Source organism: Lampetra fluviatilis, chromosome 44 (genome assembly GCF_964198595.1).
Source record: "Lampetra fluviatilis chromosome 44, kcLamFluv1.1, whole genome shotgun sequence".
NCBI lineage: Eukaryota > Metazoa > Chordata > Hyperoartia > Petromyzontiformes > Petromyzontidae > Lampetra > Lampetra fluviatilis.
Genome location: NC_136318.1, coordinates 10,040,901 through 10,065,289, shown reverse-complemented (window position 1 = coordinate 10,065,289; position 24,389 = coordinate 10,040,901). Strand labels below are relative to the sequence as shown.

Sequence of the window (24,389 nt, the reverse complement as noted above, 5' to 3'; positions counted from 1 at the left end):
GCATGCGTACACGTACAGCCGATTTCAATCAAATCACTCCGCACTTACAATAAAAAAAAGTTTAATAGTATGTATAGTTCATAATCTCCATGCAATTCCTTTCCCTGAGATGCTTTGCTCTAAACCATGTTTCCAAAGTAAACGGTAAGAGGTCCGTTTAACTTGTGTGCTTATAGACAGAGGCAAAAGGTCAAGGCTCGCTCACGCCACTGTTGGTCGTAGGGCCTCCACTAGGGAGGTTTCTGGCCAACTCTCCCACATTGGGCCCAGACATCTAAAAGAGGTGTGAGCACCCACACACTTGACCCACACACCCACGCATAACCTGCTGATCGACCACGATGCACATATCCATACCACTGGGTGGACAGAGGCGCAGAGGGGGTGAATTTAAGAAAAAAAATTGCAACGTTGTTTCAACTGCCGCGCCTGGAGATCAAACCGTTGACCCACTGGATTGCGAGTCCAGTGTTGCTGTCTGTTGCATAACCGTCTCCTGGATGAGCGATTCGCCGCACGTATCGCCAGCGCAAGCCTCTCCATCGAAGTTTCGATGAAGCGTTGAATTGCTAATTGATGTGCGGGCGCACACGTACACAAGCACATTAAAATGAGGTTCGCAACATTTGAGCTTTAAAAAAGATTTCCCAGAAATACCTTCAAAAGAAATTTAAAACACACAAGCAATTGTAATCATGATTATGATAATAAAAACGTTAACGTTGTCACATTTTGTACGTCTAACTCGTGACTATCCGTAGTTATCCTGGTTGAGGGTTAATCAACCGCGTTTGTGAAGAAATAGCGAAGTCTTTTTTTTTCAACGCGTGTCACCGCTTCTATTTATCAGGTGCTCCTCACTTGCCAGGGGCGAGTGACTCCATGCACTCGTGACCGCAGGCACGTCGGAGCACGTAAACCAAATACTTTAATCGATGGCACATTCTACATTGTCACCCCCCTTCTACGGGGGTAATCACCATTGTCGTCACTTAGCATTTGTACCGCGCTCTCCATGCAGGACACCTCCAGGCATCTTGTGGCAGTCCAGCCGAGGGGGGACCCCCGGTGGCAGCCGTCCACCATGTGCAGTGCAAGCTGGATGCAGCATCGGCCAGCAAATGGCGAGATGTGAACTACCTCGCCTGGTATGCAGAAGGTCGTGGGCTCAATCCCGACCCGGACAATGCCCTCATATTTTGAGTTTGCGTGTTCTCTTTCTCCCCGTGGTCGCGTGGATTTTTCTCCGGATCCTCAGGTTTTTCCCTCCAAATTTAGAATTAACGTGCGTTCAGGGTATTTGGCTGCTTTACATTTCCACATGATAAGCCACTTCGAGTGAGGTATAATTTGTGACCAGGTAGCTTCTGAAAAAGAGCTATATAGTTCAGTGGGGCTTACCTGGTAAAATAAAAAGTTTAGTTTAGTTAGGTTTGAATAGCCGGGCCAATGTTGCTCATCTGGCTTTTACCGATTAAGTACATTTATAAAATGGTGGAAATTGGAAATTTGGACCACGATGCTAGAAATGTTTCAGAGACTTATCTTAATCGCTTATTTCGAATGAGCGTACCAAGTTGTTCGCCATGGCCGCCTGCACTCCACGAGTTGAGCATTTCGTGTGTCGAGCTTGTGCCAAGCACACTACCACGGGCAATGCCACGGGTGCCACGGGCATTACGGCGGGTGTATGCAGGAGTTGCAGTGTGGCGAAGGCTTGAGGGGGAGAAATTCTCGACGCGCAGGCCGACCCGGACAACCGCGCACTCTCTTCGCGTTCCGCAAATCTCCGGGTTCCGCAAATCTCCGCATTTTCGTTCCGTCGGGGCTACAATCCCCGGATAACCCGCTGGTACGGTTGTTTAGATCACGTGCCTTACGCCGCTTTTGCAATACCCGAGTTTGTGTATTCTTTTTTGTCGTTTTATCCTGGCCGCCGCCGTTGCCCCAGATAACCGAGAGTCGACGACGGTTATTCATTGGAGGATGACGTCGGGGTTGGGGTCGGGAGAAAAATCTTCTTCTCGGAGGGCGGCGTTCACCCGGATTTCCTCGAGAGAGAAGTCCCGGAGAAGCTGTCCATCCTCAAACACGATTCTCAGCAGATCCTGCACATGGCACGGACAGAGAGAGAGAGAGAGACGGTCAGAGGCCGGGAGGAATAGGAATGCACGCACACACAAACGGTGATTTCCAGACAGCAATAGGTGTGAATGTGACCACAGGGGTCGGTCCTCCCAAAATGCCTTGCATGTTGCATGGCGTCACCGCACGGCGTGTACAGCACAGGATAGGAGTGCGTTAAAATCTCGATCTATGGGACACTGATGGTTTATTCTCATCCACCACGCTGTGTCAAACCACCACAAGACTGCAGGTGACAACAACCCACTCACTCACTTATCCACCTACCCACTCAATTAATCACTCACCCACCCACCCACTCACTGCTCGGTCTGTACCCCTTTATGATAATGAATATGTAATGAATATTAGATTTAGAATTGTTCATCACAAGTTTCTTTAAGTTTCTCGCTTTTTTACGACAGATATGTTGCACTCATTAACAGGGCCTTCATTCCTCTCAGCAGAGTTATGGTCTCGAAACGGAGGCTTTCATTCTCCCGTCTAGAAAAATAAAAGTGAAATCGCACCTGAGAACTTCACGGGACATAGGCCCTTTGTCAGAAATAAGTTAGTTAAAATGTTGGTCCTTGTGTAGTGACATAGAATCAGTCACTTGGTAGCATATAATTGTTGCTGGCAGGGAAGGGGATCTGTAGTTACAGCAGCCATGGCTGTCAGCAGGTCACATGATAGACCAGAGAGAGGGATGTAGGGGAAAGGTTACAGAAGGGGCACGTGAGGGAAGCCCGGGAACCCGCAATTAGGTTCTAGAAAGGGGGCGTGGCCGGGGCGGTGCGAGGCCACGCTAGGAGGATAAAAGGGGACCCCCAGAGCAGGAGCTCGGGGCTGTTGCCTGGAGTGGGATCCCCTCGTCGTGCTGCAGGAGTCTTCACCGCCATCTACGTCTTCACCTGCTCGGCGTCGTCAGTCAGGCAGTCTGCCAGCTGCCCTGACTGGGAGCTGTAGTTACTCTGTGTGAACTGTTAAGGCTGCTAATAAACAGAGTGCCTCCTACTCTTAGTGTCTCTGAGTCAGTCACTACACTTGCAAGAAGTAGCAAACATCATACATGTGCAGTGGTGTATTCACACGGACACTTAGCTTTTCTCCTGTGTCACTTTATTACTTCGCATCTCATATGGATGCTCCTTACACTAACACAACGCACCCTTGCTCAGAACTCCCTCTCTCTGCTAGCCTGTCACTCTATACTCCGCTAGCCTGTCACTTAATACTCTGCTAGCCTGTCACTCTTCTCTCACACCTCCACCCCGTCCATGCCTCCAGCGGGGGATCAGCCAACACCGCTGGGGGGGACGAGGTGTAGAGAGTGAGGTCCCAGGCTTCTTTTCCCCGGCTCTTGTCCTCTTCGTTCCTTCAGCTCCAACCAACAACCCCGAGTTGCTACGCACACACCTTTATACCCCCCTCCTCTTTAAGGGTCCTCAGTTACTCCCCATTAAGCGGGCGCCTCACCGGTGCCTCCTGCATGTGCTCTCTTCTCATCTCCATCTCCTGCCTCTACGGCATCTACCCCGTGTTCCCACGCTCGCACCTGCCTGTCCCCAAATGCACCCACTTCATTACTGCTTCTCCCCCTAATTGCAGGCGCCTCTCTGGCGGCCACTCCATGTCTTGACGCTTGCACTTACTCGCCCTCAAATGCACCGGCTGTTTGCAAACCCCGCGCGTTATGCTACTACACATGTGTAATGACAGGGTGCCATCTGTTGACCAGGAGGGATAATCACGGGTATGGGTGTGTTATATAATAATCAACTATAAGGGGGGCGTAACTGGGCTAAAGGTTAAATTCGGGGTTAGTCGGGAATCTCTGGGAACCTGCTTGAAGGTTCTAGAAGGGGGCGTGGCCGGAAGCGGGGCCTGGCCACGCCGAGGAGTATATAGGGGGACGTGACCGAAGGTTCGGGGCTGTTGTGGGGTCCGGGTCCTGGCTGCTGTCGCTGTCTTTGCCGTAATCTCTTCTTCATCATCCGGCCGCATGGCCGATCCGCTGTAGGCTACCATTGTTGTCGTCGCTATATTAGTCAGCCAGCTATATAGTTAGATGCCGATGATGGGGCTGTGTGGATGGGTCAGCTATGCATAGCCCCATATATATGTATGTTTCGCTCAGTGATTGTGCCTGTAAGTGTGAGAAATAAACAAGGAGCCCTCTCCACTTCGTGTCTCGGAAGTCGCTCACTACACATGGTTATAACATCCAGCCTCCGAGTCTAAAGACTTAGGTTCTACATCATCCCATGGTCTAGTTGCATTAACAGTAATTCATATTAATGAGAAGGGGCGTGATTTAAAGATTGGAAATTGCCATCTAATATTAAACTCAACGTTCTCAAGTCAGTCTATGCCAAGGGGCATGGCTCCCATGGGTTACCTCACCAAGAGGATTGACTGTTAAAACGATAATTGTTCTAAAAAATTACTGGTAAAATAATTGTTTCTTGTTGTGCACAGACTTTGTTGGAAAAACAAAGTCTATTTTCTGCATTATTTTAAGTTCTTGGAGAGTAATTTTTTCAGTTCTAACGCTGGTGCGTTCCCATATTTTGTTAAGGCTAAGGCTATATCATAAGGTTTGCGTATTTTTCAGTAGTTGCAAATGTGGGTTGGTTTTGATATATCTGTTAAGGAGTGCAATACATATACGTGGGCACATTGTTACATATTGCACGAGTGCATAAAATATTCGTCTCTGATTTGTGAGTGATATAAGGCATACCGAGTCTGATTTATCGCCTGAGAGGTGAAAGGTCAGAGTGGTGCAGAAACCTTCGTGCCTGACACTGGAGACAACGTGGGGGGGGGGGGGGGGGGTGATGGGCATCTGACTTACACCAGCGCGGGCACGACCAGCGGTCTGCGAGCCTCATCAGCGATTGTGGCTCCAGTGCAGCACACACCGAAGGAGCGAACTGCACCCTCGCTGGCAGCCTTGAGACAGTGCATGCAGAGGCATGGCCGGCTGCAGACTGTCTGAGTGATTGCAAGCCAAGAATGGCGAGAGACTGCTGCCTTAACGTCACCTGCGCAGAGGAGATATTGGTGGTCGCTCACAGAGGGAGCATCTAGCGGTTGCCTTGTAACAGATATTGTCTACTTATAACAATACTTAATAACATCACTAAAAGGGGGGAGGGGGAGTACTTTAGAGGGCTCATACGTTAGCTGCTTATACATCTAGACATTCATATTTGTCTTTATCATATCTTGGTTCCTACAGTTGCGTTAGTCGGTCGCGTGTTTTCATGTATACTGTAGAAGTATAATGATGCAGAGTTGACGTGATTATGGCACTAGTTTATACTTTGATCTATTAAATACTCAGATTTGTCGTGCACTGAGTGGTTTATTTCTGTTTCATGCTTGAAAGGGCCTGTACTGCTGGACAGATCTATGAACCTGGTGTCAATTGTGGAGGTGGTCATATAATTGATGTAAGAAAACTCCTAGAAGGGAGAATTGTTTTATTATGTTTTATTTTTATTATTTTATTACTTCCCTTCTACGTGACTTTACCGAAAGAACCAAGAAGATGAATCCCTGCAGTCACGAAAGCTTTAAATCGAAATAAAACTCCTAGACACGAGCTTGCGAGAATCAATTAAATTAAATATCATAAATATTGTAAGACCATCCACATACAACAGCACCACACTGCAGGTCACCTCACTTCTCTTTCATCTTCTTCACTCACACTGCTCCACCTTTGAATTCCCTCACGCCATCATCTTCTCCCCCCCCCTTCACCGCTCTCACAACCCTACTTATCAACACACGTGATAACTCTCACCTATTACAACTTCAACAGCGCTGTTTGTTGCTGGACGCTTTATGTTTCTGAGCCTGCAGCTCGGCAACTGCGAGGGCCGATAGTTCCCATTACCCACCACGACGATACCCAACTCTGTCGTCCGGACGTGCACCTCGCGCCCATTATCCGGATATGAGGAGTAACCCAGAAGCCGGCAGGAATTCATCCAATTATGTGCGATCATCCGTGTGATCGACCCGACCCAAAGTGACTGGCGAGTGGTCCCACAGAGTGCATCCTCGTGTATCCGTGCATTTGCGCAAACGAGGAAGACGTAACACCCAAAAGTGGCGGCAAAATTCATCTCGTCACCCCCGCATGTTCCCCTCGCATGCACTGGGTTTCTTACGGGTGCTCCGGTTTCCTCCCGCATCTATAAAACCCTCATTCATTGGCTGAAAATATCTTAATATATAGGGCACTGCAGAGCTTAGGCAATTGTTGGCACCGGTTCACCACTTGGCTGCTTACCAGCTTGTCTGTGGTTCCTCAGTGTTTGTGAGATGCAATTTGTATAAACAAGGATGCTATATACAACCAAACATTTAGATTATTATGCATATATTCTCAATTCATGATCTATTTCCTCCTGGATAAAGGCATCCCAAAAAGACCTTCATCTCTCTTGGCTTTGCAGCATTTCCGAAAAAGTAACGTGATGGGGCATTTCGTGTAAAACTATAAATGATTTAAATTATGATCGATTTAAATTTTACCAGTAAGGCCCAGTGAGCTATGTAGCTCTTTTTCAGAAGCGACCTGGCCACAAATGATAGCACAATGAAGTTACTTATCATGTGGAATTTATAGCAGCCAGATAACACTAAACGAATGTTTCTAAATGTTGAGGCAAAAAACCGGAGGACATGGAGAAAAATGCACGTGGCCACGGGGAGAAAGAACACGCAAACTCCAAATATACAGTAAGGGTCAGGGTCGGGATCGAACCTACGACCTCTTGCATACCAGCCAAGGAAGTAAACATCTCCTAGCCACCGTGACTCCTCAGGCCGCACGCCGACCGCGCCCTGCCACCGCGTTTACCGTGTCCTGATCTCCCTTGCCGCCCTCCACGGTCACCAGCTGCCCATCGATGGTCTTCTGCAGGGACAGCTGTCCCCGCTTTGAGCACTTGCTGGGGTCTGTCACTGGCTGCTTGTAAACATCGACCTGCAGGCACACACACACAAACCCACGATTCCTCCACCAGGATATCTCATAGGTACCCAAGCAACCTACAGCACCCAACCCATCCTATAGCAAACACCTAAACACATTGGCACCTGCCTGTCCTGCTGCTACCACTCATCATTCAAGCACCCGAGCATCCTACAGCACCCAACCCATCCTATAGAAAACACCGAATGCAACACCACTCAACTATCCTACAACGACCATTAATTTAACATCATATGCAGACAGTTCCTAACAGAACTTGTTCCAAGAGTCTATTAAAAGCCTATACGGGGGCTCTTTGTCTTTGTATCTGTACACGTGTCTGTCTGGACCTGGGCTTCCCCTAGATGGACTCAGACTTAAATGAGCACCTGGTGCGGTGTGCACACATTGTCACTTGGTTGTGGTGCTGGCCACCTGCCCCCCTCGTGCGCCGTGCCGGCCTTCATTCGGTGCTACTCGCTAACCAACGGCACTTGCCCCAAAGGTCCGTTAAGGCTACGCGGGGGATTTTTGCCATTGGCGCCCACCCCTTGTCCGTCGAACTCGGCGTAACTGCACTTGAAGCAGCAGTTGAGGGTGTCGCGGTTGACTTTCTGCAGCAGGGAACCTCCGCTCCCAAAGTACAGGTTCGCAGCACTCCAGCCGGCATTCTCCACCGCGTCCAGAACCTGCCAGTGGATAGCGAGCCATGTACATAACAAGAACGATAAAAAAGGCAACGTTGGATATCTCGAACATGTGATGAGAAAACGATAAATAATATAAGTGAGTTTTGACTGGGACAATTATTAGGCACCACAAGTAGCTGAGGAAGGCACGGAATTAAGTTACAGATGCGACTTGAACAACTGGATGCAAATGGAAGGAGCATCCTATACAATGATATTGAGTAATATGGACGGCGCTAAATGGAAGGAAGGCGATGATCGCCGACGTTTTTAAAAAAGGACACAACTCATATAGATAGAGATGTAGACTAACATTGCCTAAAGATCGACATTGCCCATAAACTAACATTTCCCATAGACTAACATCGCCCACGGACTAACATCGCCCACGGACTAACATCGCCCATGGACTAACATCGCCCACGGACTAACACGTTTTTGAGTAAATATCACGGACAGCTCCAAATGGAATTAAAGCCACGACCACGGACGTCTCTGAGAGGGGACGTGATGCGCATAGCCAGGGAAACGCCACCGACATCGCTGGCAGGGGGTGCGCCGTCCCCCACTGTCCGTAGGGCCGGTGGGGGAAGGGACAGAACGAGCGGGAGGACCGGAGGAGTGGGCGGAGGGGGGCACGGGGAACACGGAAGTGAGGGCCACCCAGTGGGGATCTCTCCTGACCCGCTTGAGGGAGCTGATGTCGATGCCGTCGCCCTGGATGATGCGGAGGCAATCCGGCAGCATCTTGTAGCCCTTTTCGTTCACCACCGTGCCAAACGCCTTGCCCAGGATGTTCAACACCTGCGGAGCGAACGTTGCCATCATCGTTGTCGTTATTTTATGTGTATGCTGCACCTCCCATGCAGGACGTCTGGAAGCGTCTTGCCACAGCCTAGCCAAGGGGACCCCCGGTGGCAGCTGCCCCCGGTCTGTCAGTAGAGTGCAATGTTGCTACGGGAACAGCAACTAGCTCAGGAATGGCCCAGTTCTAGGCCACGATTGGCAATGGGGTCCGGTTCTGTATCACCATCACCGCAACTACCACTGTCACGACACTCTCACTCCACTGTCGCTACAGTGGTAGTATGCACCTCCGATTAGCACGGTTGGCTAGGTAAGGTGCAAAAAAAGTTCAACATACATACACTCGTCCGTCATCGCCAACACCACCACCACAACTGTCGCCCTGCCTCGCCTTGCCTTGAGCACGGTGTCGGCAGGGTCACCCGAGTCGGGGCGGATGAGGAGCTGCCCCCCGACCAGGCTGCGCTCCTCCACGAGCGTCCGCAGCTCGCGGCCCCAGAGCTCGCGGCACGCGTGGAAGATGTCGTAGCTGTCGCTCACCACGGACACGGCGCCCGACGGGAACTGCTGCAGCAGGTGGCGGAACGCCGCGCCCTCCCGCTCACGCCCCCACGCCGTCACCGTGCTGCTGGCCGCACAGCAGCACCACGACGGTGGGTCCCACCGTGACAACAACCGTTTGTTCCCAACAAAGAGGCTCAGCAGATATTCACTGTCCACCAAGGTGGCTCAGTGGATATTTGTTGATATTTATTAGGCTAAAAAGGAACCAAATCTGATCTGGGTGATTTTGGTGATCTGAGTTCAGAGCTCAGTGATCTCAGTGATCTGAGCTCTTGCTAACACCAACGACACATCATATGCAAAATTCTTAAATATCACTTGCTTTTGCCACCAGTTTGGAGAAAACACAACATCAGTTGGCACATTTGTCCAGGTGACAACCTGATTTTGGATGGTGGAGAGCTCTAACTGACCTGATACCCACACGATCTACACCCAAGCAGAAACCAATCATTGATCGTACCCGTACTCAAGCTCGACACAATACCACCGCCACCAGATCGCAGTACAAATCAATCCTTGCCCACCCAGACTCAGCTGCCATTTCCTGGCCTGCCCAGGTCGAACCCGCACTGGTGGGACAGGTGGCAAAGGTGGCACAGACGATACAGATGGCACAGGTGGCACAAGCAGCACCGGTGGCACAGGTGGCACAAGCAGCACAGATGGGATAGGCAGCATAGGCGGCACAGGCAGTACAGGCGGCACAGTTGGCAGACGTGGCACAGGTGGCACAGGCGGCATAGGTGGCACAGGTGGCAGACGTGGCACAAGTGGCACAGGCGACGACTCTCCAGAGGCGCAGCTGTGATCGGGGTCACCTGTGTTCGGCGGCGGGGATGGAGTGTCCGGCCATGGGGCAGCCGTAGTAGCGGCGCAGCAGCATCACGCCGGCCATGGTGTCGCTGCCTCTGAAGTTGACGAGGTGCGCCGCGCCGCCGATAGCCGCTGTCTGGGATCGCGCCAATTGGTGGGTGTTTATGCACGTGGCAGGAAACCGGCGCACTCTGAGATTTAATGGAGACGAAGGGGGCAATGCTCTAAAGCATACCGAAGGGACACACGATAAAAAAACCTCCGTTTTTTTCCCCTTCAGATTTAGAAACATGCTTTTAGATGATTTAAATTATTTGGCAGCCTTAAATTTACACATAATGAGCTACTTTGTTGAGCTATCATTTATGGCCAGGTCGCTTCTGAAAAAGAAGCTCATAGCTGTAAATAATATCTGTGTGAGTCTATGGGTCTCTGTGTGAGTCTATGCATGTATGTTGAACTTCTTTCACACCATATATTGACAACCATGCTAATCAAAAGTGTGGGGGAAGGACAAACTAAAAGCAAAAATCAGTTCTAAAGAAATGAGCTGTGAATCTAGAGTCATTTAAAATTTCAAAGTGCCAGTGCCTTCCTAATATCGGAAGCAAGAGCATTTCAGATGGCTGCAGAAGCGCATCTGAAAACGCGCAAATGCGGTGACCGTCTTTGTCCGATCACTTCAGTGGTCAGCCCCACCTCCTGGGAAGAGACCCCGCGGTACCCAAAGTCCTGCAGCTGGCGCTCGAGCAGGGCGCGGCTGCCGCCCGTCCGCCACAAGTAGCGCGCCAGCAGCTGCTTCTGTGCCCGCGAGCTCGTCGCCACGGTGATGGGGTACCATGTCTGCACCAGGATGGTCTGTGTTGGGTAGAGCAAACAAACAAACAATTTATTTTTTTACTATTTTTGTGTTAACCAGGTAAAGCCCACTGAGCTACATCGCTCTTTTTCAGAAGCGATCTGGCCACAATTTGATAGCTCGACGATGTGGCTTATGACGTGGAAATTTATAGCAGCCAAATACTCTAAACGCGTGATATTGATTCTAAATACGGAGCAAAAAACCGGAGGATCCAGAGAAACATCCACGCGACCATGGGGACAGAGAGACATGCAAACCCCAAATATACAGCTCCAGGGTTAGGACACAACCCACGACCTCCTGCATACCAGGCGTGGAAGATAAAATCTCACCACCCATCACCGAGGGGCTCTGCAGGCAGTGGGGGGGGGGGGGGGGGTTGGGAGCGCCCCACTCACCTCGAGCCACCCGATGATCCAGAAACACTTGGGGTCGGTGCTTTCCACGGTGAATAGCACGTTCCCCAGCGGCACCACGGTTCCCTCCGGCACCGCCTTAATCCGAACCGGCAGCCGCCCTTCATGCTCCTGCCGCGAGCACAGCATCATCATCATCACCATCATCGCCATCGTAATCATCGTCATTATAGTCGTCGTTATCATCATCGTCATCATCACACTTGCCTCAAGACACCGCCGTGATCTGAACTGGGAGCCAACCCCCGTGCAGCTGCCATGAACATAGCATCATCATCATCATTGTCGTCATTAACGTCGTCATCATAGTCATATTCATGCTTCCATCCGGCACCATCTCGAATGGAAATGACTAAGTGGAATCCGTTTGCCTGGTAGGAGTAGGAACCTGCGTTTAGAGTATTTGGCTGCTGTAAATTTGCACGTGATAAGTCACTTCGTTGAGCTATCATATGTGGCCAGGTCGCATCTGAAAAATAACTATATAGCTGAGTGGGCCTTACCTGCTAAAATAAAAATAAAAAATATCCATCAACATGAAGGAATCTCAGATGTACTTTGACGATATCCGCTTCTGTGGACTGTTCTCTAACGTGGGGGTGGGAGGTCTTAGAACCTCGGGCAGAAATGGGTACCGCCTCAGGTGATCAAAACTTTAGAATTCATGCATACGGCTAATGTGAGGGAATCACTTGATAACCGCACTCTGTTCAAAGTGGTTAGCAATATCATGTCCTGATATTGGCCACACAAAGAAATTGTAGCCGCGAAAGCTATGCCACCCCAGGTAGTACCGGACGCACGTTGAGTCTAAATGAGGATGGAAAAGCCGGAGGACTCGGAGAAAAATCCAAGCGACCACGGAGAGACATGCAAACTCCGAATATACAGGCGCCACGGTCAGGATTGAATCCATGACCTCCTGCATACCAGGCGAGGTAGTTAACATCTCGCCACCCTGGCACCGCTGTCAGTAAAATAAGTATGGGGTTGAGGCAACAAAACTCAGGCGGCGGTGTTAATCATAAAGTGACGACGTATTTGCAAAACGACTTAAAAGGGGGAGACTTAAATCGAACTGCATCTAGTCTGGGCTCACGGACCCGGGGGGGGTGGAGGGGAGCTCAAAGTGGAATCTCCGCCTCATGGCAAGATACCGATTCAATCAGAGATAATATGGGACGAACAGACGCAAGCAAAATCAAAGCTAATGAACAATCCGTCGCATGCCAACGAAGCAACACAGCAAGGAGGTGAATTTTAACTGGAATATACCGACTTGATAGGAGGTCATTCGCAAACACGAGTTTGGACCTGGACCTAAACAACCGCCCACATTCACCTCCAAGATGTAGTTCCATCCATCCTCGTTGAAGATGTCCTGCTGGAAGTGCAGCTGGTAGATCTCCTTGGCCTGCTGGATCTTCTCCCTCGTCACCACCTGACCTGCACTCAACAAGTCCAACCGGTCTCCGAGCTCTGTCATCTCCTCATGTCATCTCGGTACCGGGCACACGCGACAAGCTTACCAGCTGCTTGCACACTGCCCATTCGCGTACAGGCAGTCCTCGACGAACGGGGGGTTACATTCCTGAGACGCGTTCGTGTGAATGGTGAACGAATGGGTGAGTGGGTGCGTGAGTAACTTGGTGAGTGAGCTGTTGTGACCTGCAGTATGGCGACTGAGTGGGAGATTGGGTGTATGAGTAACTGAGTGAGTGGGTGAGTGAGCTGTTGACCTGCAGTGTGTTAGTGGTTGAACAGTGTGGTGGTGGTTGAAACGAAAACGTCCGTGTCTGGGTGATACCTCAACACGGGTGGAGGACTCAACGAGTGATCCCAGCAACAGTCACCGAGGGAGTAGCAATAAACCCTGCAGAAGCTGCTTTGGAACTCACCGCAGAGGTACTTCTTCAGCGTGTACTGCAGCCCGAAGAAGACCGACTCGGTGAACTTGTGGGGCTCTGCTTGGCTGCTGACATGACCTCTCCCCCGGCACTCGAAGTATGAGTACACCTTGGTGACGTTGGGAGGAAACTGCCGGTAGTGCGACACCTGTATGAGAAATGGTGGAGGGGGGAGGGGGGTCCACCCACCGGCAGCAGGGATGGAAGAAAGCAGTGTTTAGAAGTGGTTGGATTCCCAGACGAACGCATTCTCGACCGTTGCTTTCTCTGAATAACAACAACAATCTGTCCAATGTCGATCCAATACCACGGTTCCAAAGACTCTGTGGGGCGCTTCCTGGTCAATCTGTTCGCTTGAACTCGGCTACCGGGAGCACACGTGTGTATATTCACGTTTGGAGTTCTTCCATCTTGGAAGGAGCCGCAGTCACGATGTGCTGCCCACCTGATAGGTGGTCACCGCATCGCGTGCTATCGGATGCGCTTCTGCAGCCATCTGGAATGCTCTTCCTTCCGATATTAGGCCACTGGAGGTATGCACTTTTAAATCATCTACATTGAAAACTAATTTCTTTAAATCTGCTTTTTGTGTTCAGTTTGTTGTCCTTCCCTCCCGCACCTCAGATTAGAACGGTTGGCGGTAGACCTTGGCTGAACGGGTTTCCAACTAGGCTGGCGAAGCGAACCTTCAGCTCACGACGGACCTGGGGTGTGACGCTTTCTCGTTGAGCTGTCGGAAGGGCCAAAATGTTATTAATGTCCTGGATTCTGCACCATACTGGCGAACCGGCTCTAGCAGTGGCCGAGTTGGCGGTAGATGTTGGTGACCGGGTGACGACTCGAGCCAAGGGTTGTTCCGGATCCTCGCGAGCGCGAGAATTTTAAAGTTTTCTTTTTTTTTGAAGTCCAAAGAGGAGATCATTGCAGGAGTCTAACCATGACTCAGATGGATTCTGCGGCTTAGTTTTGTAATTTTTACTGTCGCCAATTGTGTTCGTGCAACGATTTCCATTCCTAGTTGTGTGGTACAGTTTTTAGATTTTGATTTTTGTTCTCATTTTTATTGTTTTTTTGCTGTGCCCATTTATGCGACACCAGGTCCCCCCTCTGGCGTAATCAGACTCGGCCTGGCCTCTTGAACTTTAACAGCTAACATCAGTGGCACGTGACATCCGAACTTCCCCACTTTCCCCCCTCCCCTCCCCCCCGGCATACCACCCGGCACTGACGAGCCGTGCAGAGGCACTCATCCAGCAGTGGAGCGACAAAAAAGACTCTTAACACATAGGAGCGCACAGTTTTGTTACACGATAAGCTCCCCGCAGGCCGCCTTATTCTAGCTCCTGTGGAGGACTTCTCACCTGTCGTTGCCACTGATGTCCTCTTCATCCCGCCTCCCCCCCCCCCCATGTGTGCAGATACTACCGACTCTATTGTAGATACTACTGACTCTATTGTATGTATGGTGTATAGGCATGAATGCCTACAAAATTAAAAAAATACAACTTTGGGAGGGGGGGATGGGGAGTGAAAAAAAAATTGGGGGCATGTCGACAATTTTTGTAAACATGTTGGACCAACTTTTTTAAGGCCACGGTGACAGACTTATATCTTTTAAAGGTTATAATCCCTTGTTCATCATGACGTCCTTTTTACTTCTACGTCTCAACAGCGTTACAGAGATCGCGTGACGTGAGGGTTCTACCTTTGTAGTGAGGGTTGTAAGTTGACGCTGAGGAGGGGGCAGGAGGCGCCTCGCCCCCCCATGTGGAGTGACGTCACCCGCTCATGATTATTAATGAGGGGGGGGGGGTCCATGTGGAGGACGTCACCTGTTCATGATTATTATTGAGGGGGGCTGGTCGACGTGGAGTGAAGTCACACGCGGGACACACAGACATTCTTTGCTCATTTTAGTAGTAAATAGAAGCCTGTGGCGGGGTGTGCAGTCTGATCTGTGACCCCTGGGCGCTGAGTAACGCAACACCCACCAGGCGCGGGGCCATCCCTGTCGTCACGGGCTCCCGGCGCGAGCGTCAGTAGCACGCACGTGCGTCAGCTCACGCTTTCTCCCGGCAAGCCAGCACATGGCAACCAAGCAGAGTTACCAAAGCAGTTGCTGCCCTGTGCATGTGTATGGCAATTTGGCGATGACCCGTTATGTTGGATTCCTCGGCAATGCACGTGCTCTGCCAGTGCTCACTCCCGCGTCTCTCTCTCTCGACTTTTTATGCTCATTTCACATTTTTACGAATTGGCGGTACACATGTGGTGCGCGGTATATAAAAATAAAAAATAGTTTTTTTCACAATATTCATTTACTTTCCCGTGATTCGCAACCCCGGTCAGAAAATCTCGTGGGGTTTTCGTCAAAATCAGTTCTCATGATGTCGAAGCAGTCGGAAGACAAAACATTACGAGCGGCTGAACATGAAGCTTCACGGTCTGTTGCCATATAGCAGCACCCGGCCTGATGACGATTGGCTGCTCCGTGTTCCAAAGGCAGATTTGACTCCTCGTGCGCTCGACTTGGTCGAGGGGTTCCTCGATTCCACAGACCCAAATCAATGGTCAATGTTGACCTTTTTTGTTGTTGCAAATCTTAGTTGATTGAATAAACCTTAAAATTGCATCAAACTTGGTTAAAGGGTCAATTACAGACTGATAAACAGATTTGCTGATTCAAATTTAGATTGCTATGACTGTTTTATGAGGACCGGTGTTTTATGCTGCACTGGTGTATCGCCAATATCTCCACTTATTCAAATTTTACCAAAACAGACCGTCTCTGGTTCACGACAGTCTGGAGAGAAGCTTTCTGGAGCTAGAGAGAGCTTCTCTCGAGGAATCTTTGGCCTACTTTTCCACACGGGCCAGACGTGTTGGAACAAGGAATCATAATTACGCATTCATACCGGAAAAATCCAATGAGCTAGTAAGCTCTTTTTCACAGATGTCCAGTAGGAGTCATAGACGTTCATCGATGGGAGCACCCACGCTTTGCTTGATTAAATAGAGTTGTACCCATGTATAATGCTGAATACGTTATACACAAGTGTAAATGATTAAACTGCTGTATCAATGCGAATTTCAAACATACACACACATACATGGGCAAACAATGTTCAGGCCAAATGGGGCGCAATATTGATCGAGTGGACGATGTGACTGACGATTCAACACTCACATATTCACGTCAGTCACTCACTCAATGGGCGGTCAGTCGCCTCATGATCACTCTTTTATCGCTACTACCATAGTTCTCCACTAATGTTAAGGACTTGGTCTACCAGACAGACTATTTTGTCTCATCCACGCTATGTTCAACCACCACACTGCAGGTCACAACAACTCACTCACCCATTCACTCACTCTACCATTCACTGGCTCGCCCATTCACTCACTCACTCAGCCACTCACCACGCTGCAGGTCACAACACCCACTCACCCACTCACTCTTTCAGTCACTCACCACACTGCAGATCACAACAACACTCACTCACTCACTCAGCCACTCACCACACTGCAGGTCACAACAACTCACTCGCTCAGCCACTCACTCAGCCACTCGCCACACTGCAGATCACATCACAGCTCTTTTTGCTTCTTCCCGCGCACTGCTCTCCTTGGAAATTCCCATCCATTGTCTCTTTTGCCAACCTCTTTACAATATCTATGGGACCCTTTTGCCAGTATCAAAAATGAACATTTTAACACCTGTTTTATTGCCATAAAAGGTAAAACAACTATTCTTATTTTTCATCACTTGTTAAATAATAATAACCTTTCTTAATTGAAGAAACGTATTGACAAATTTTGTTTTATCCACTACAACTCTTAAATTGTGTGTTTTGGGCCTTCTGGCGTCCGTGATGTACAGTAACAAAACGATAACAGCATGTTTGGCACAGTGCGCGTTGTCCTTACCATGTTGGCGCATGGCTAAAGGGCAAATGAATGACAACCACTGTACCACAACATCATCATCAATAACAACAACACGAGCGTGTGCGGGGAGAGACCACAGAAAGTTTGGTTTCAATTAGGCCACAAAGTTCAGGATCTTGATACTGGCAACAGCAAAAGGGTTCCGTCGATAAACTAAGCTCGCGTTTTGTCGTTGCAAGCAGCAGTCAAAATCGCTCGATTTCACCTTGAACTGAAAACGAAACTGTTTTTATATTATTTCTAAACCAACCTAAACTGTTTCTATTGTACCAGGTGCAAGGCCCACCGAGCTGTGTAGCTCTTTTTTAGAAGCGACCTGCCATCACAAATAAGAGCTCAACGAAGTGGCTTATCGTCGCCACGTGGAAATGCATAGCAGGCAAATACTCTTGAACACAAGTTGATTCTAAATGTGGAGGGGAAAACTGGAGGACCCGGAATAAAAGCCACGCGACCCCGGGGAGCGAGACACGCAAACTCCAAATATACAGCAGCAGCAGGCGTCAGGGTCGGGATCAAACCCACGACCTCCTGCATACCAGGCGAGGGAGTTAACATCTCGGGTTAACAAACAGCGGTCACGATGCAGTTCTTCAGCAACTGCATTTTGGTTTTGACATAATGCGCAAAGGCTGAGTGCCTCTTGCCCATTCGGTTTTTTGTGTATGCGCTGTTGGATTGAACCCGTTTATAGTTTCCGCCGACGGTAGCAAACACTGGGCCATCGTTGTCGCGTATTCATGACTAGGGATGTGGCAATGAGGGGTATATCGTACTGTGTAAGGTCCACGATTAACGCATCGACCGATGTCATTTCATATGCAGATACTGTAGTGAAAACTGTGAAATAAGACAGGTACTTTCAACAAATGTTCCCCCAATCACCGCAAAAGTCGGGCAGCTTTGTCAGTCTATTTTCATAGGTGTTGTGCCATAATAAATTTGGGAGAAAATTTCCAACACAAATACAAAACATTCGGTCATGCTGCTGCATTCATTAGCAGTGGTGCAAAAGTACAAACTGTGCTGTGATGAAGATCACACACACAGCACACACACAGGTGCTATGATGAAGGGCACAGCACACACACACAGGTGCTGTGATGAAGGACACGGCACACACACAAGTGCTATGATGAAGGGCCATTGCCCGAAACATCGCCTATTATATATATTTTTTTCATTTAAAGGCCACACACACACACGCAGTGTTATTTACGAATGTGTTGAGATTTTTTTTACGAACGCTCTTCCTGCGCTCTAGCCTGGCGACAGTTTAATCATTGTGCTTGCATTGCAGGGTGAGCGGTGGCGCAGTTGGGACTACATCGTGCTCTGAATCCAGCGACCTGAGTTCGATTTCCGGCCCACAGCTAAGCATCAAATCCGCACTGACCAGTGTGGTGAAGTATTGTCAACCAATCCCCCCCGTAACAACACAGCGTGGAAAGACCTTAATCCAGCAGTGTATTGGTCAAGGGCTGTAATTGTCGAGACACAGGCGTTCAGGAAACACGCTATTCCCGGGACAGGTAAACGATTGTCAATGAATCCTTTTGATTTGATGAAATTATTTCATTGTCGAGATCATTATTTATTTAGTGAATCAAATAGTAATATGTTAATAAGAGCCTCTCTACTCTGATGACGATGCTGCTGCTGTTGCTTGGAAAGCCGAGTGGAGTTCACAAGAAGTCACGAACTCCTTGTCTCGCTCAGGAGCCCCCGACTTCGCAGGAGATCGCCCGGTCTGTGATCTTCCACCGTGAAGCTCATGGGGCTCCGCTAAACCTCATCCACTCCACAAACCACAGCAGCAGATACGGGTTGTACATGGTGGTGATCCAGATTGCACTTTTAAATGTAGATTGAAAACGCATTTCTTTTTAACTGTTTTAGTGTTTTGTTTGTTGTCCTCCCATTAGCACGGCTGGGTACGTACGGTGCGAAAGAAGTTCAACATACACGCATGATGTACAAATGGAATAATAAAATATCCCCGGTCAGTGTGCGCTGAATGTGATCACCACCCCTAACAGCACCGTGGAATGTGTAACGACTCAATGGCTCGGTTCACAAATAATAACATTGACTTATTTATACAGGAGAGCCACACCAAGTGGTAGGATTGGTTTTCAGGAGGGTCCTGTCTCTACATTGAATGTTTAGTTGTAAGATGTTTTTAGCCTATTAACGACGAGTTGTGTTTAATATTATGATTATTATTGCAAAACACGTGTGGGAGGAAACCGAGCACCTGGAGAAAACCCCACGCCTCAAGCAAGGTAGCAACGCCCTATCCCCGTGCAGATTTAAACGGATTGCGATGAGTCCACTTTCTGTACAAATACAAAGATCCCCCGTATAGCCTGCACAGACTGTTGGAGCAAGTGCTTTTAGCGAGTAGCACCTATGAAGGGCAGAATGGTACACGAGGGGGTGGGTGGCCAGCACCACGCCCGACCGCCTTTGTCTCCCCAGTGGCGATGTTTATACACACCGCACCAGGTACTCATTTGAGGTTGAGTCGACCTCGGGGAGGCCCAGGACCAGTTCAGATAATCGTCACCGGTGTTGGCCGTGAGCGGGTATCGAACTCGAGTCGCCGGGTTCGTAGCGCAGCATGCTAACCGCTACACAACCGCTGCCCATGTACCTATGTATATGATCCTTATGGCGGTAACCCCGGGGTCACTTTTTTCCAGGGGTGTACTTAACTCCGCGACTGGGGTACCAATCAGTGCTACGATGCACTATTTAACTTTGAATAGTGCATCGTGTACAGCTCGTCGAGAGGAGTCGATTGCCACATCGCCGACCATCAACAGACTAAACATGACTGCATCGTGGACATTATGCGAGAGCCGGGGTACTATAATTCCGGGGTACCGCCATGAGGTTCATGTGTATCTACATCGCACATACAACAGTGCCCAAAAGAAGCCACCACCGCCCGAGCAACAGCGGAATCATCACAGCGATCCGCTGCGCTCCTCCTGCCGCAATCGTCTGGCTCAACCACCTCAGTGAACAATGACAGCACTGATTTGATGGCAAGGTTGTGAAGTCGCAGCGATGATGTACACAGGGTGGTCCAGATATATTGTGGCCCTCATTTAATTCTCTAAAGCATAATGTTTGTTTAAGTAATGTTTATTTTGAACAGAAATGAATATGCAAAGGAAGAAATATATCCGGGGTCAATTAATTAAGACATCTGGACCACCATGTTCGTGCATACGTTCGGTTTATGTTGTTGGGTGAACTGTGCAGAACTTGCATCAGGTACCGCAGTGGCTAAGAGATGTTAACTACCTCGCTTGGTATACAGGAGGTCGTGTATTCGATCCCAATCCTGACTCCTGTTGTATTTTTGGAGTGTGCGTGTCTCTAGGCCTCGGCAAGGTAAGGTCATTTACCCTTTGTACCGGGTAAGAGGGTGAAAGTGTCGACATGCCGAGGGGTAAGGTAAAGGGTAGGGAAAAGTTAGCGCGGAAGAATTACCCGGTAGGGTAAAGGTAGCGCGAAGAATTACCTGGTAAACACCTTGTTTGCCGCTCGCTAAAAGCTCCGTGGCGCAGTCCGTGGCCTCCATTTAAAATTGGAATCATCAAGAGTATTCTATATGATTAACGCGCTATACCTATCATTTACCTGTTATAAACCTTTTTCATGTGTAGTACCCTAGTAATTACCCTGTGATCGGGTAATTTGTATGGGGTAAGGGTAAAAGGTAGGGTGAAGGTAGGCTCGTTGTTTTTACCTTTTACCTTACCTTGCCGAGGCCTACGTGTCTCTCTCCCCGTGGTCGCGTGGATTTTTTTCTGGGTCTTCTGGTTTTTCCCTCCACATTTAGAGTCAACATCACACGTTCGAGCAGTGGTTCTTAACATTTACTGCAGCCTTGCACCCCTTTGATTCTCAATCTTAAAAACAATAATGTATAAACACCTAGGGTTTGATGAAACCAAATAATTTTACTTACGTGCCCGTGCTTAATTTGTGTTTTGATGATACTGGTAGGAACCTCCTGGTTTCACTAGCCCACAGGAGATTATTGTGTCCGTCCGTCCGTCGTGCATCCAAAAATGGGAGTGATGGGGCTGGATGGAGAGGGGAGGGTGGGGAGGGGCTGGGTGGGGAGGGAGGGGCTGGGTGGCGAGGGGAGGGTGGGGAGGCGCTGGGTGGGGAAGGTGGGGTTTGGGTGGGGAGGGGCTGGGTGGGGAGGGTGGGGAGGGGCTGGGTGGGGAGGGTGGGGAGGGGCTGGGTGGGAGGGGTGGGGCTGGGTGGGGAGGGGCTGGTCACCCCGTGGTGCCCTGATAAACCTCAAAGTTTAACCTACTCACGCCGGCTTGTGCCCGCCCTCACAGTCGGGCATATTTGCGGAATACACCACGCCGCTGTTGACCCTGGCCATTGACTGAGCAACCCAACGTTCCTACCAGCTCCCTCCGCAGGAATGTGTTACCTTAAACAAAAAAAATGTGGCCGTGTCTTGCACCCCCAGGGGCTGCGTGATGCACCCCAGGTTTAGAATAAGAACCACCGGTTTAGAGTATTTGTCTGCTACTATACATTTCCACGCGATAAGCCACTGCATTGGGTTATCGTTCGTGTTTACCAGGTCGCTTCTGAACAAGAGCGATACAGCTCAGTGGGGCCTTACCTGGTAATTTTTTTTATGTTTAGATTTTTAGAAAGTTTTTCTTTTTGCTCCGGGATTAGATAATAGCACAGACGCGACGCGGAGCCGTCGGCGGATGCAATGGGGGTGGCGGTGGAAAAACGATATCGTGATAATCGTATTAACTGTACAAATATCGTATCGCTGCATATCGCGGCCAGTCTGGCAATACACCCAGTTGTACGTAATGCAACCCGCAAGACATGTGCATCCTATATATATAGCCAGGATATAAATCAACATCATCATCATGATCATGAAGACACAAACCATGTACTCCCGTCGTGTTGTCTCGAGCAGGCTGTTGGGAAAAGTGCTGTTAGCGAGCACCTATTAAGGCCGAAACGGGCACACGAGTGGGTGATCAACACCACGCCCGATCGCCTTTGTCTCCCCAGTTGTGATGTTTACAAGTGGGTACAGGACTCATTTGAGGCCGAGTCGACCTAGGGGAGGAGGTTCAGATAATCGCCAACCTACTGGTATTGGCCGCGTGCGCTAAACGCTGCGCCACCGCTCCCCACACGTGCTTTAGACACGTGGACATATATGTAGACGTGTGTGTGTGTGCTGTATGTCAGTGACACTGCCTCACCTTGTATGAATCGGTGGCGAGCAGTATGTTGAACTCATCACCGTCCATCTCGACGGTATGTGTGTGGGTACGTGTGTGTGGGTAGGTGTGTGTGTGTGGGTAGGTGTGTGTGCGTGGGTAGGTGTGTGTGTGTGGGTAGGTGTGTGTGTGTGGGTAGGTGTGTGTGGGGGTACGTGTGTGGGTAGGTGTGTGTGTGGGTATATGTGTGTGGGTAGATGTGTGTGGGTAGATGTGTGTGGGTAGGTGTGTGTGGGTAGGTGTGTGTGTGTGTACGTGTGTATATGCGGGCTGATGTCACGGGGTTCAACAGGGTTCGTTGCTCTGTACTCGGTAGCAGCAGCAACTGCAGCCAGAGTGGACGACCTCCTTTGTGGCAACTCTCTGTAAAGTATATTTATAAGGGGCGGGCAATGAGGTGTCAGTGACGAGCTTCTGGGTGCGAGCCGCCTGTGTAACGTGAAAGGAATGTGAGGGATGGAGGGATAGAGGAGGAGGGGAGGAGGGGAGATTACGGCAGGAATTCGATCCGGAGAAGGTCTCGAGCGACTGGTTTAGCGAGGGAGGGGACTGGTAATGTGGAATGACCAGTTGCCACCAAACACCGCTAGAGGGCACTGCTTGACAATCCTTTTCCACAGATCATACGTACATGCACGTCTCTCTCTCTCCTTCATACATGGAATATTGTATGGATATTGAACGTCTACTTAGCCAACCGTAATCATTTGGAGGTGCTCGCACAATGCGCATGCATAATGAACGTTGACTTATTAGCACCCCCCCCCCCACTTTGCGCAAGGGCGCAGAAGCGTGGTCACCACATCTCCGCCTCTACACGAGGAACGAAAAAGGTGGACTTCTCCACAAAACTGTCTGTCGCCTGATGAAGCTAGTTGTAATTACTGGCGAAACGTCGTACTCAGATTGTAAATGTTGTGGCTTGGCTCTCCAACACACTAGTGACGAATTGGCCACGTTCTGTTTACGTGACAACCCTTACTAGTTGGCTGTGACGGGTGGTGGTGGGTTTTAACGACACATTTATATATTTACGCGATCTGACCCAAAAAAACCCTCTATTATTGAGGTGTCTTTGAAACTGATTGGTCCACACCAGAGACAGATTTTTTTTGATCTGAATCTCAAAGTGTTAGACCAGAAAACAATGCCATATATATAATTATCAGAACACGTTTTTGTTTACATGTTCACCACAAGTACGCGTGGTTAATGCAGACAAGATTCATTAAAAAAGAATTACGTTTGGTGTTTTAACATCCTAACACCTGTTTTATTTCCAGAAAGGGTAAAACCTACTGTTATATTTTGATACTGGCATGATACTGGCATGAAAGGTCCCCATACGTTTGTATTGCTCGCTTCCCCAAGAAAGCCTCACCGAGTCTCGTGACTACTTTTCAGGAGAGTCCTGGAAGGTTTTCGCAGTTTGGGGGTGGTGGGGGCGATGGTTGCTGCCCTGTGCGAATCTAATTGAGTAATTTTGCCGTCTAGAAATATTTTTTACTTTTTTTCAAGGTTGGCCATATTTGGACCACATCGCCGGCACGGGATATCTAATGTCTACTGTGAAGCAAGGACGTTATTAACCAGTTTAGGTCATAACTGGCTGTGATGTTCCCTTCCTACCTGCCTATGTCAGCAGTTATTTTCGACTCTCTGAGTTACATTCACGAACACAGCTACCGTTAATCTTTGGTTCGTTCGGTAAAGTCACGTAGAAGGATTTATTATTATTAAATAATAGCATACGACGTTTCGATTGCAACACAAGCAATCATCACCAGGTACAAATGAAAGAGAAAACAAACCTAGTAAACTTAGAAATACAATGCAATACAACACAGAGAGTCGGCTAACATAACAGTCAACACCCTACCTGGTTGATTACGTTCTTCCAAAGATTGCTAAATTTGAGAGAGAGACAAAACACAGACACGGAGACACATTGACAGACACATAA

The 24,389-nt window shown here is 49.2% G+C and overlaps 1 protein-coding gene across 1 annotated transcript; it reads right to left on the bottom strand.

The window, feature by feature from the left end:
• Positions 1-808: 808 nt before the first annotated feature.
• Positions 809-22,530, bottom strand: LOC144947207 (nicotinamide phosphoribosyltransferase-like). The gene is made up of 11 exons (XM_078876394.1): positions 22,409-22,530; positions 13,173-13,329; positions 12,617-12,720; positions 11,257-11,385; positions 10,696-10,854; positions 10,002-10,132; positions 9,013-9,241; positions 8,494-8,613; positions 7,669-7,809; positions 7,007-7,132; positions 809-2,108 (listed from the first exon to the last, which is right to left on the bottom strand). The coding sequence occupies exons 1-11, from the start codon at positions 22,454-22,456 to the stop codon at positions 1,977-1,979; spliced, it is 1,476 nt and encodes a 491-aa protein (XP_078732520.1). The 5' UTR covers positions 22,457-22,530; the 3' UTR covers positions 809-1,976.
• Between the last annotated feature and the right edge of the window lie 1,859 nt (positions 22,531-24,389).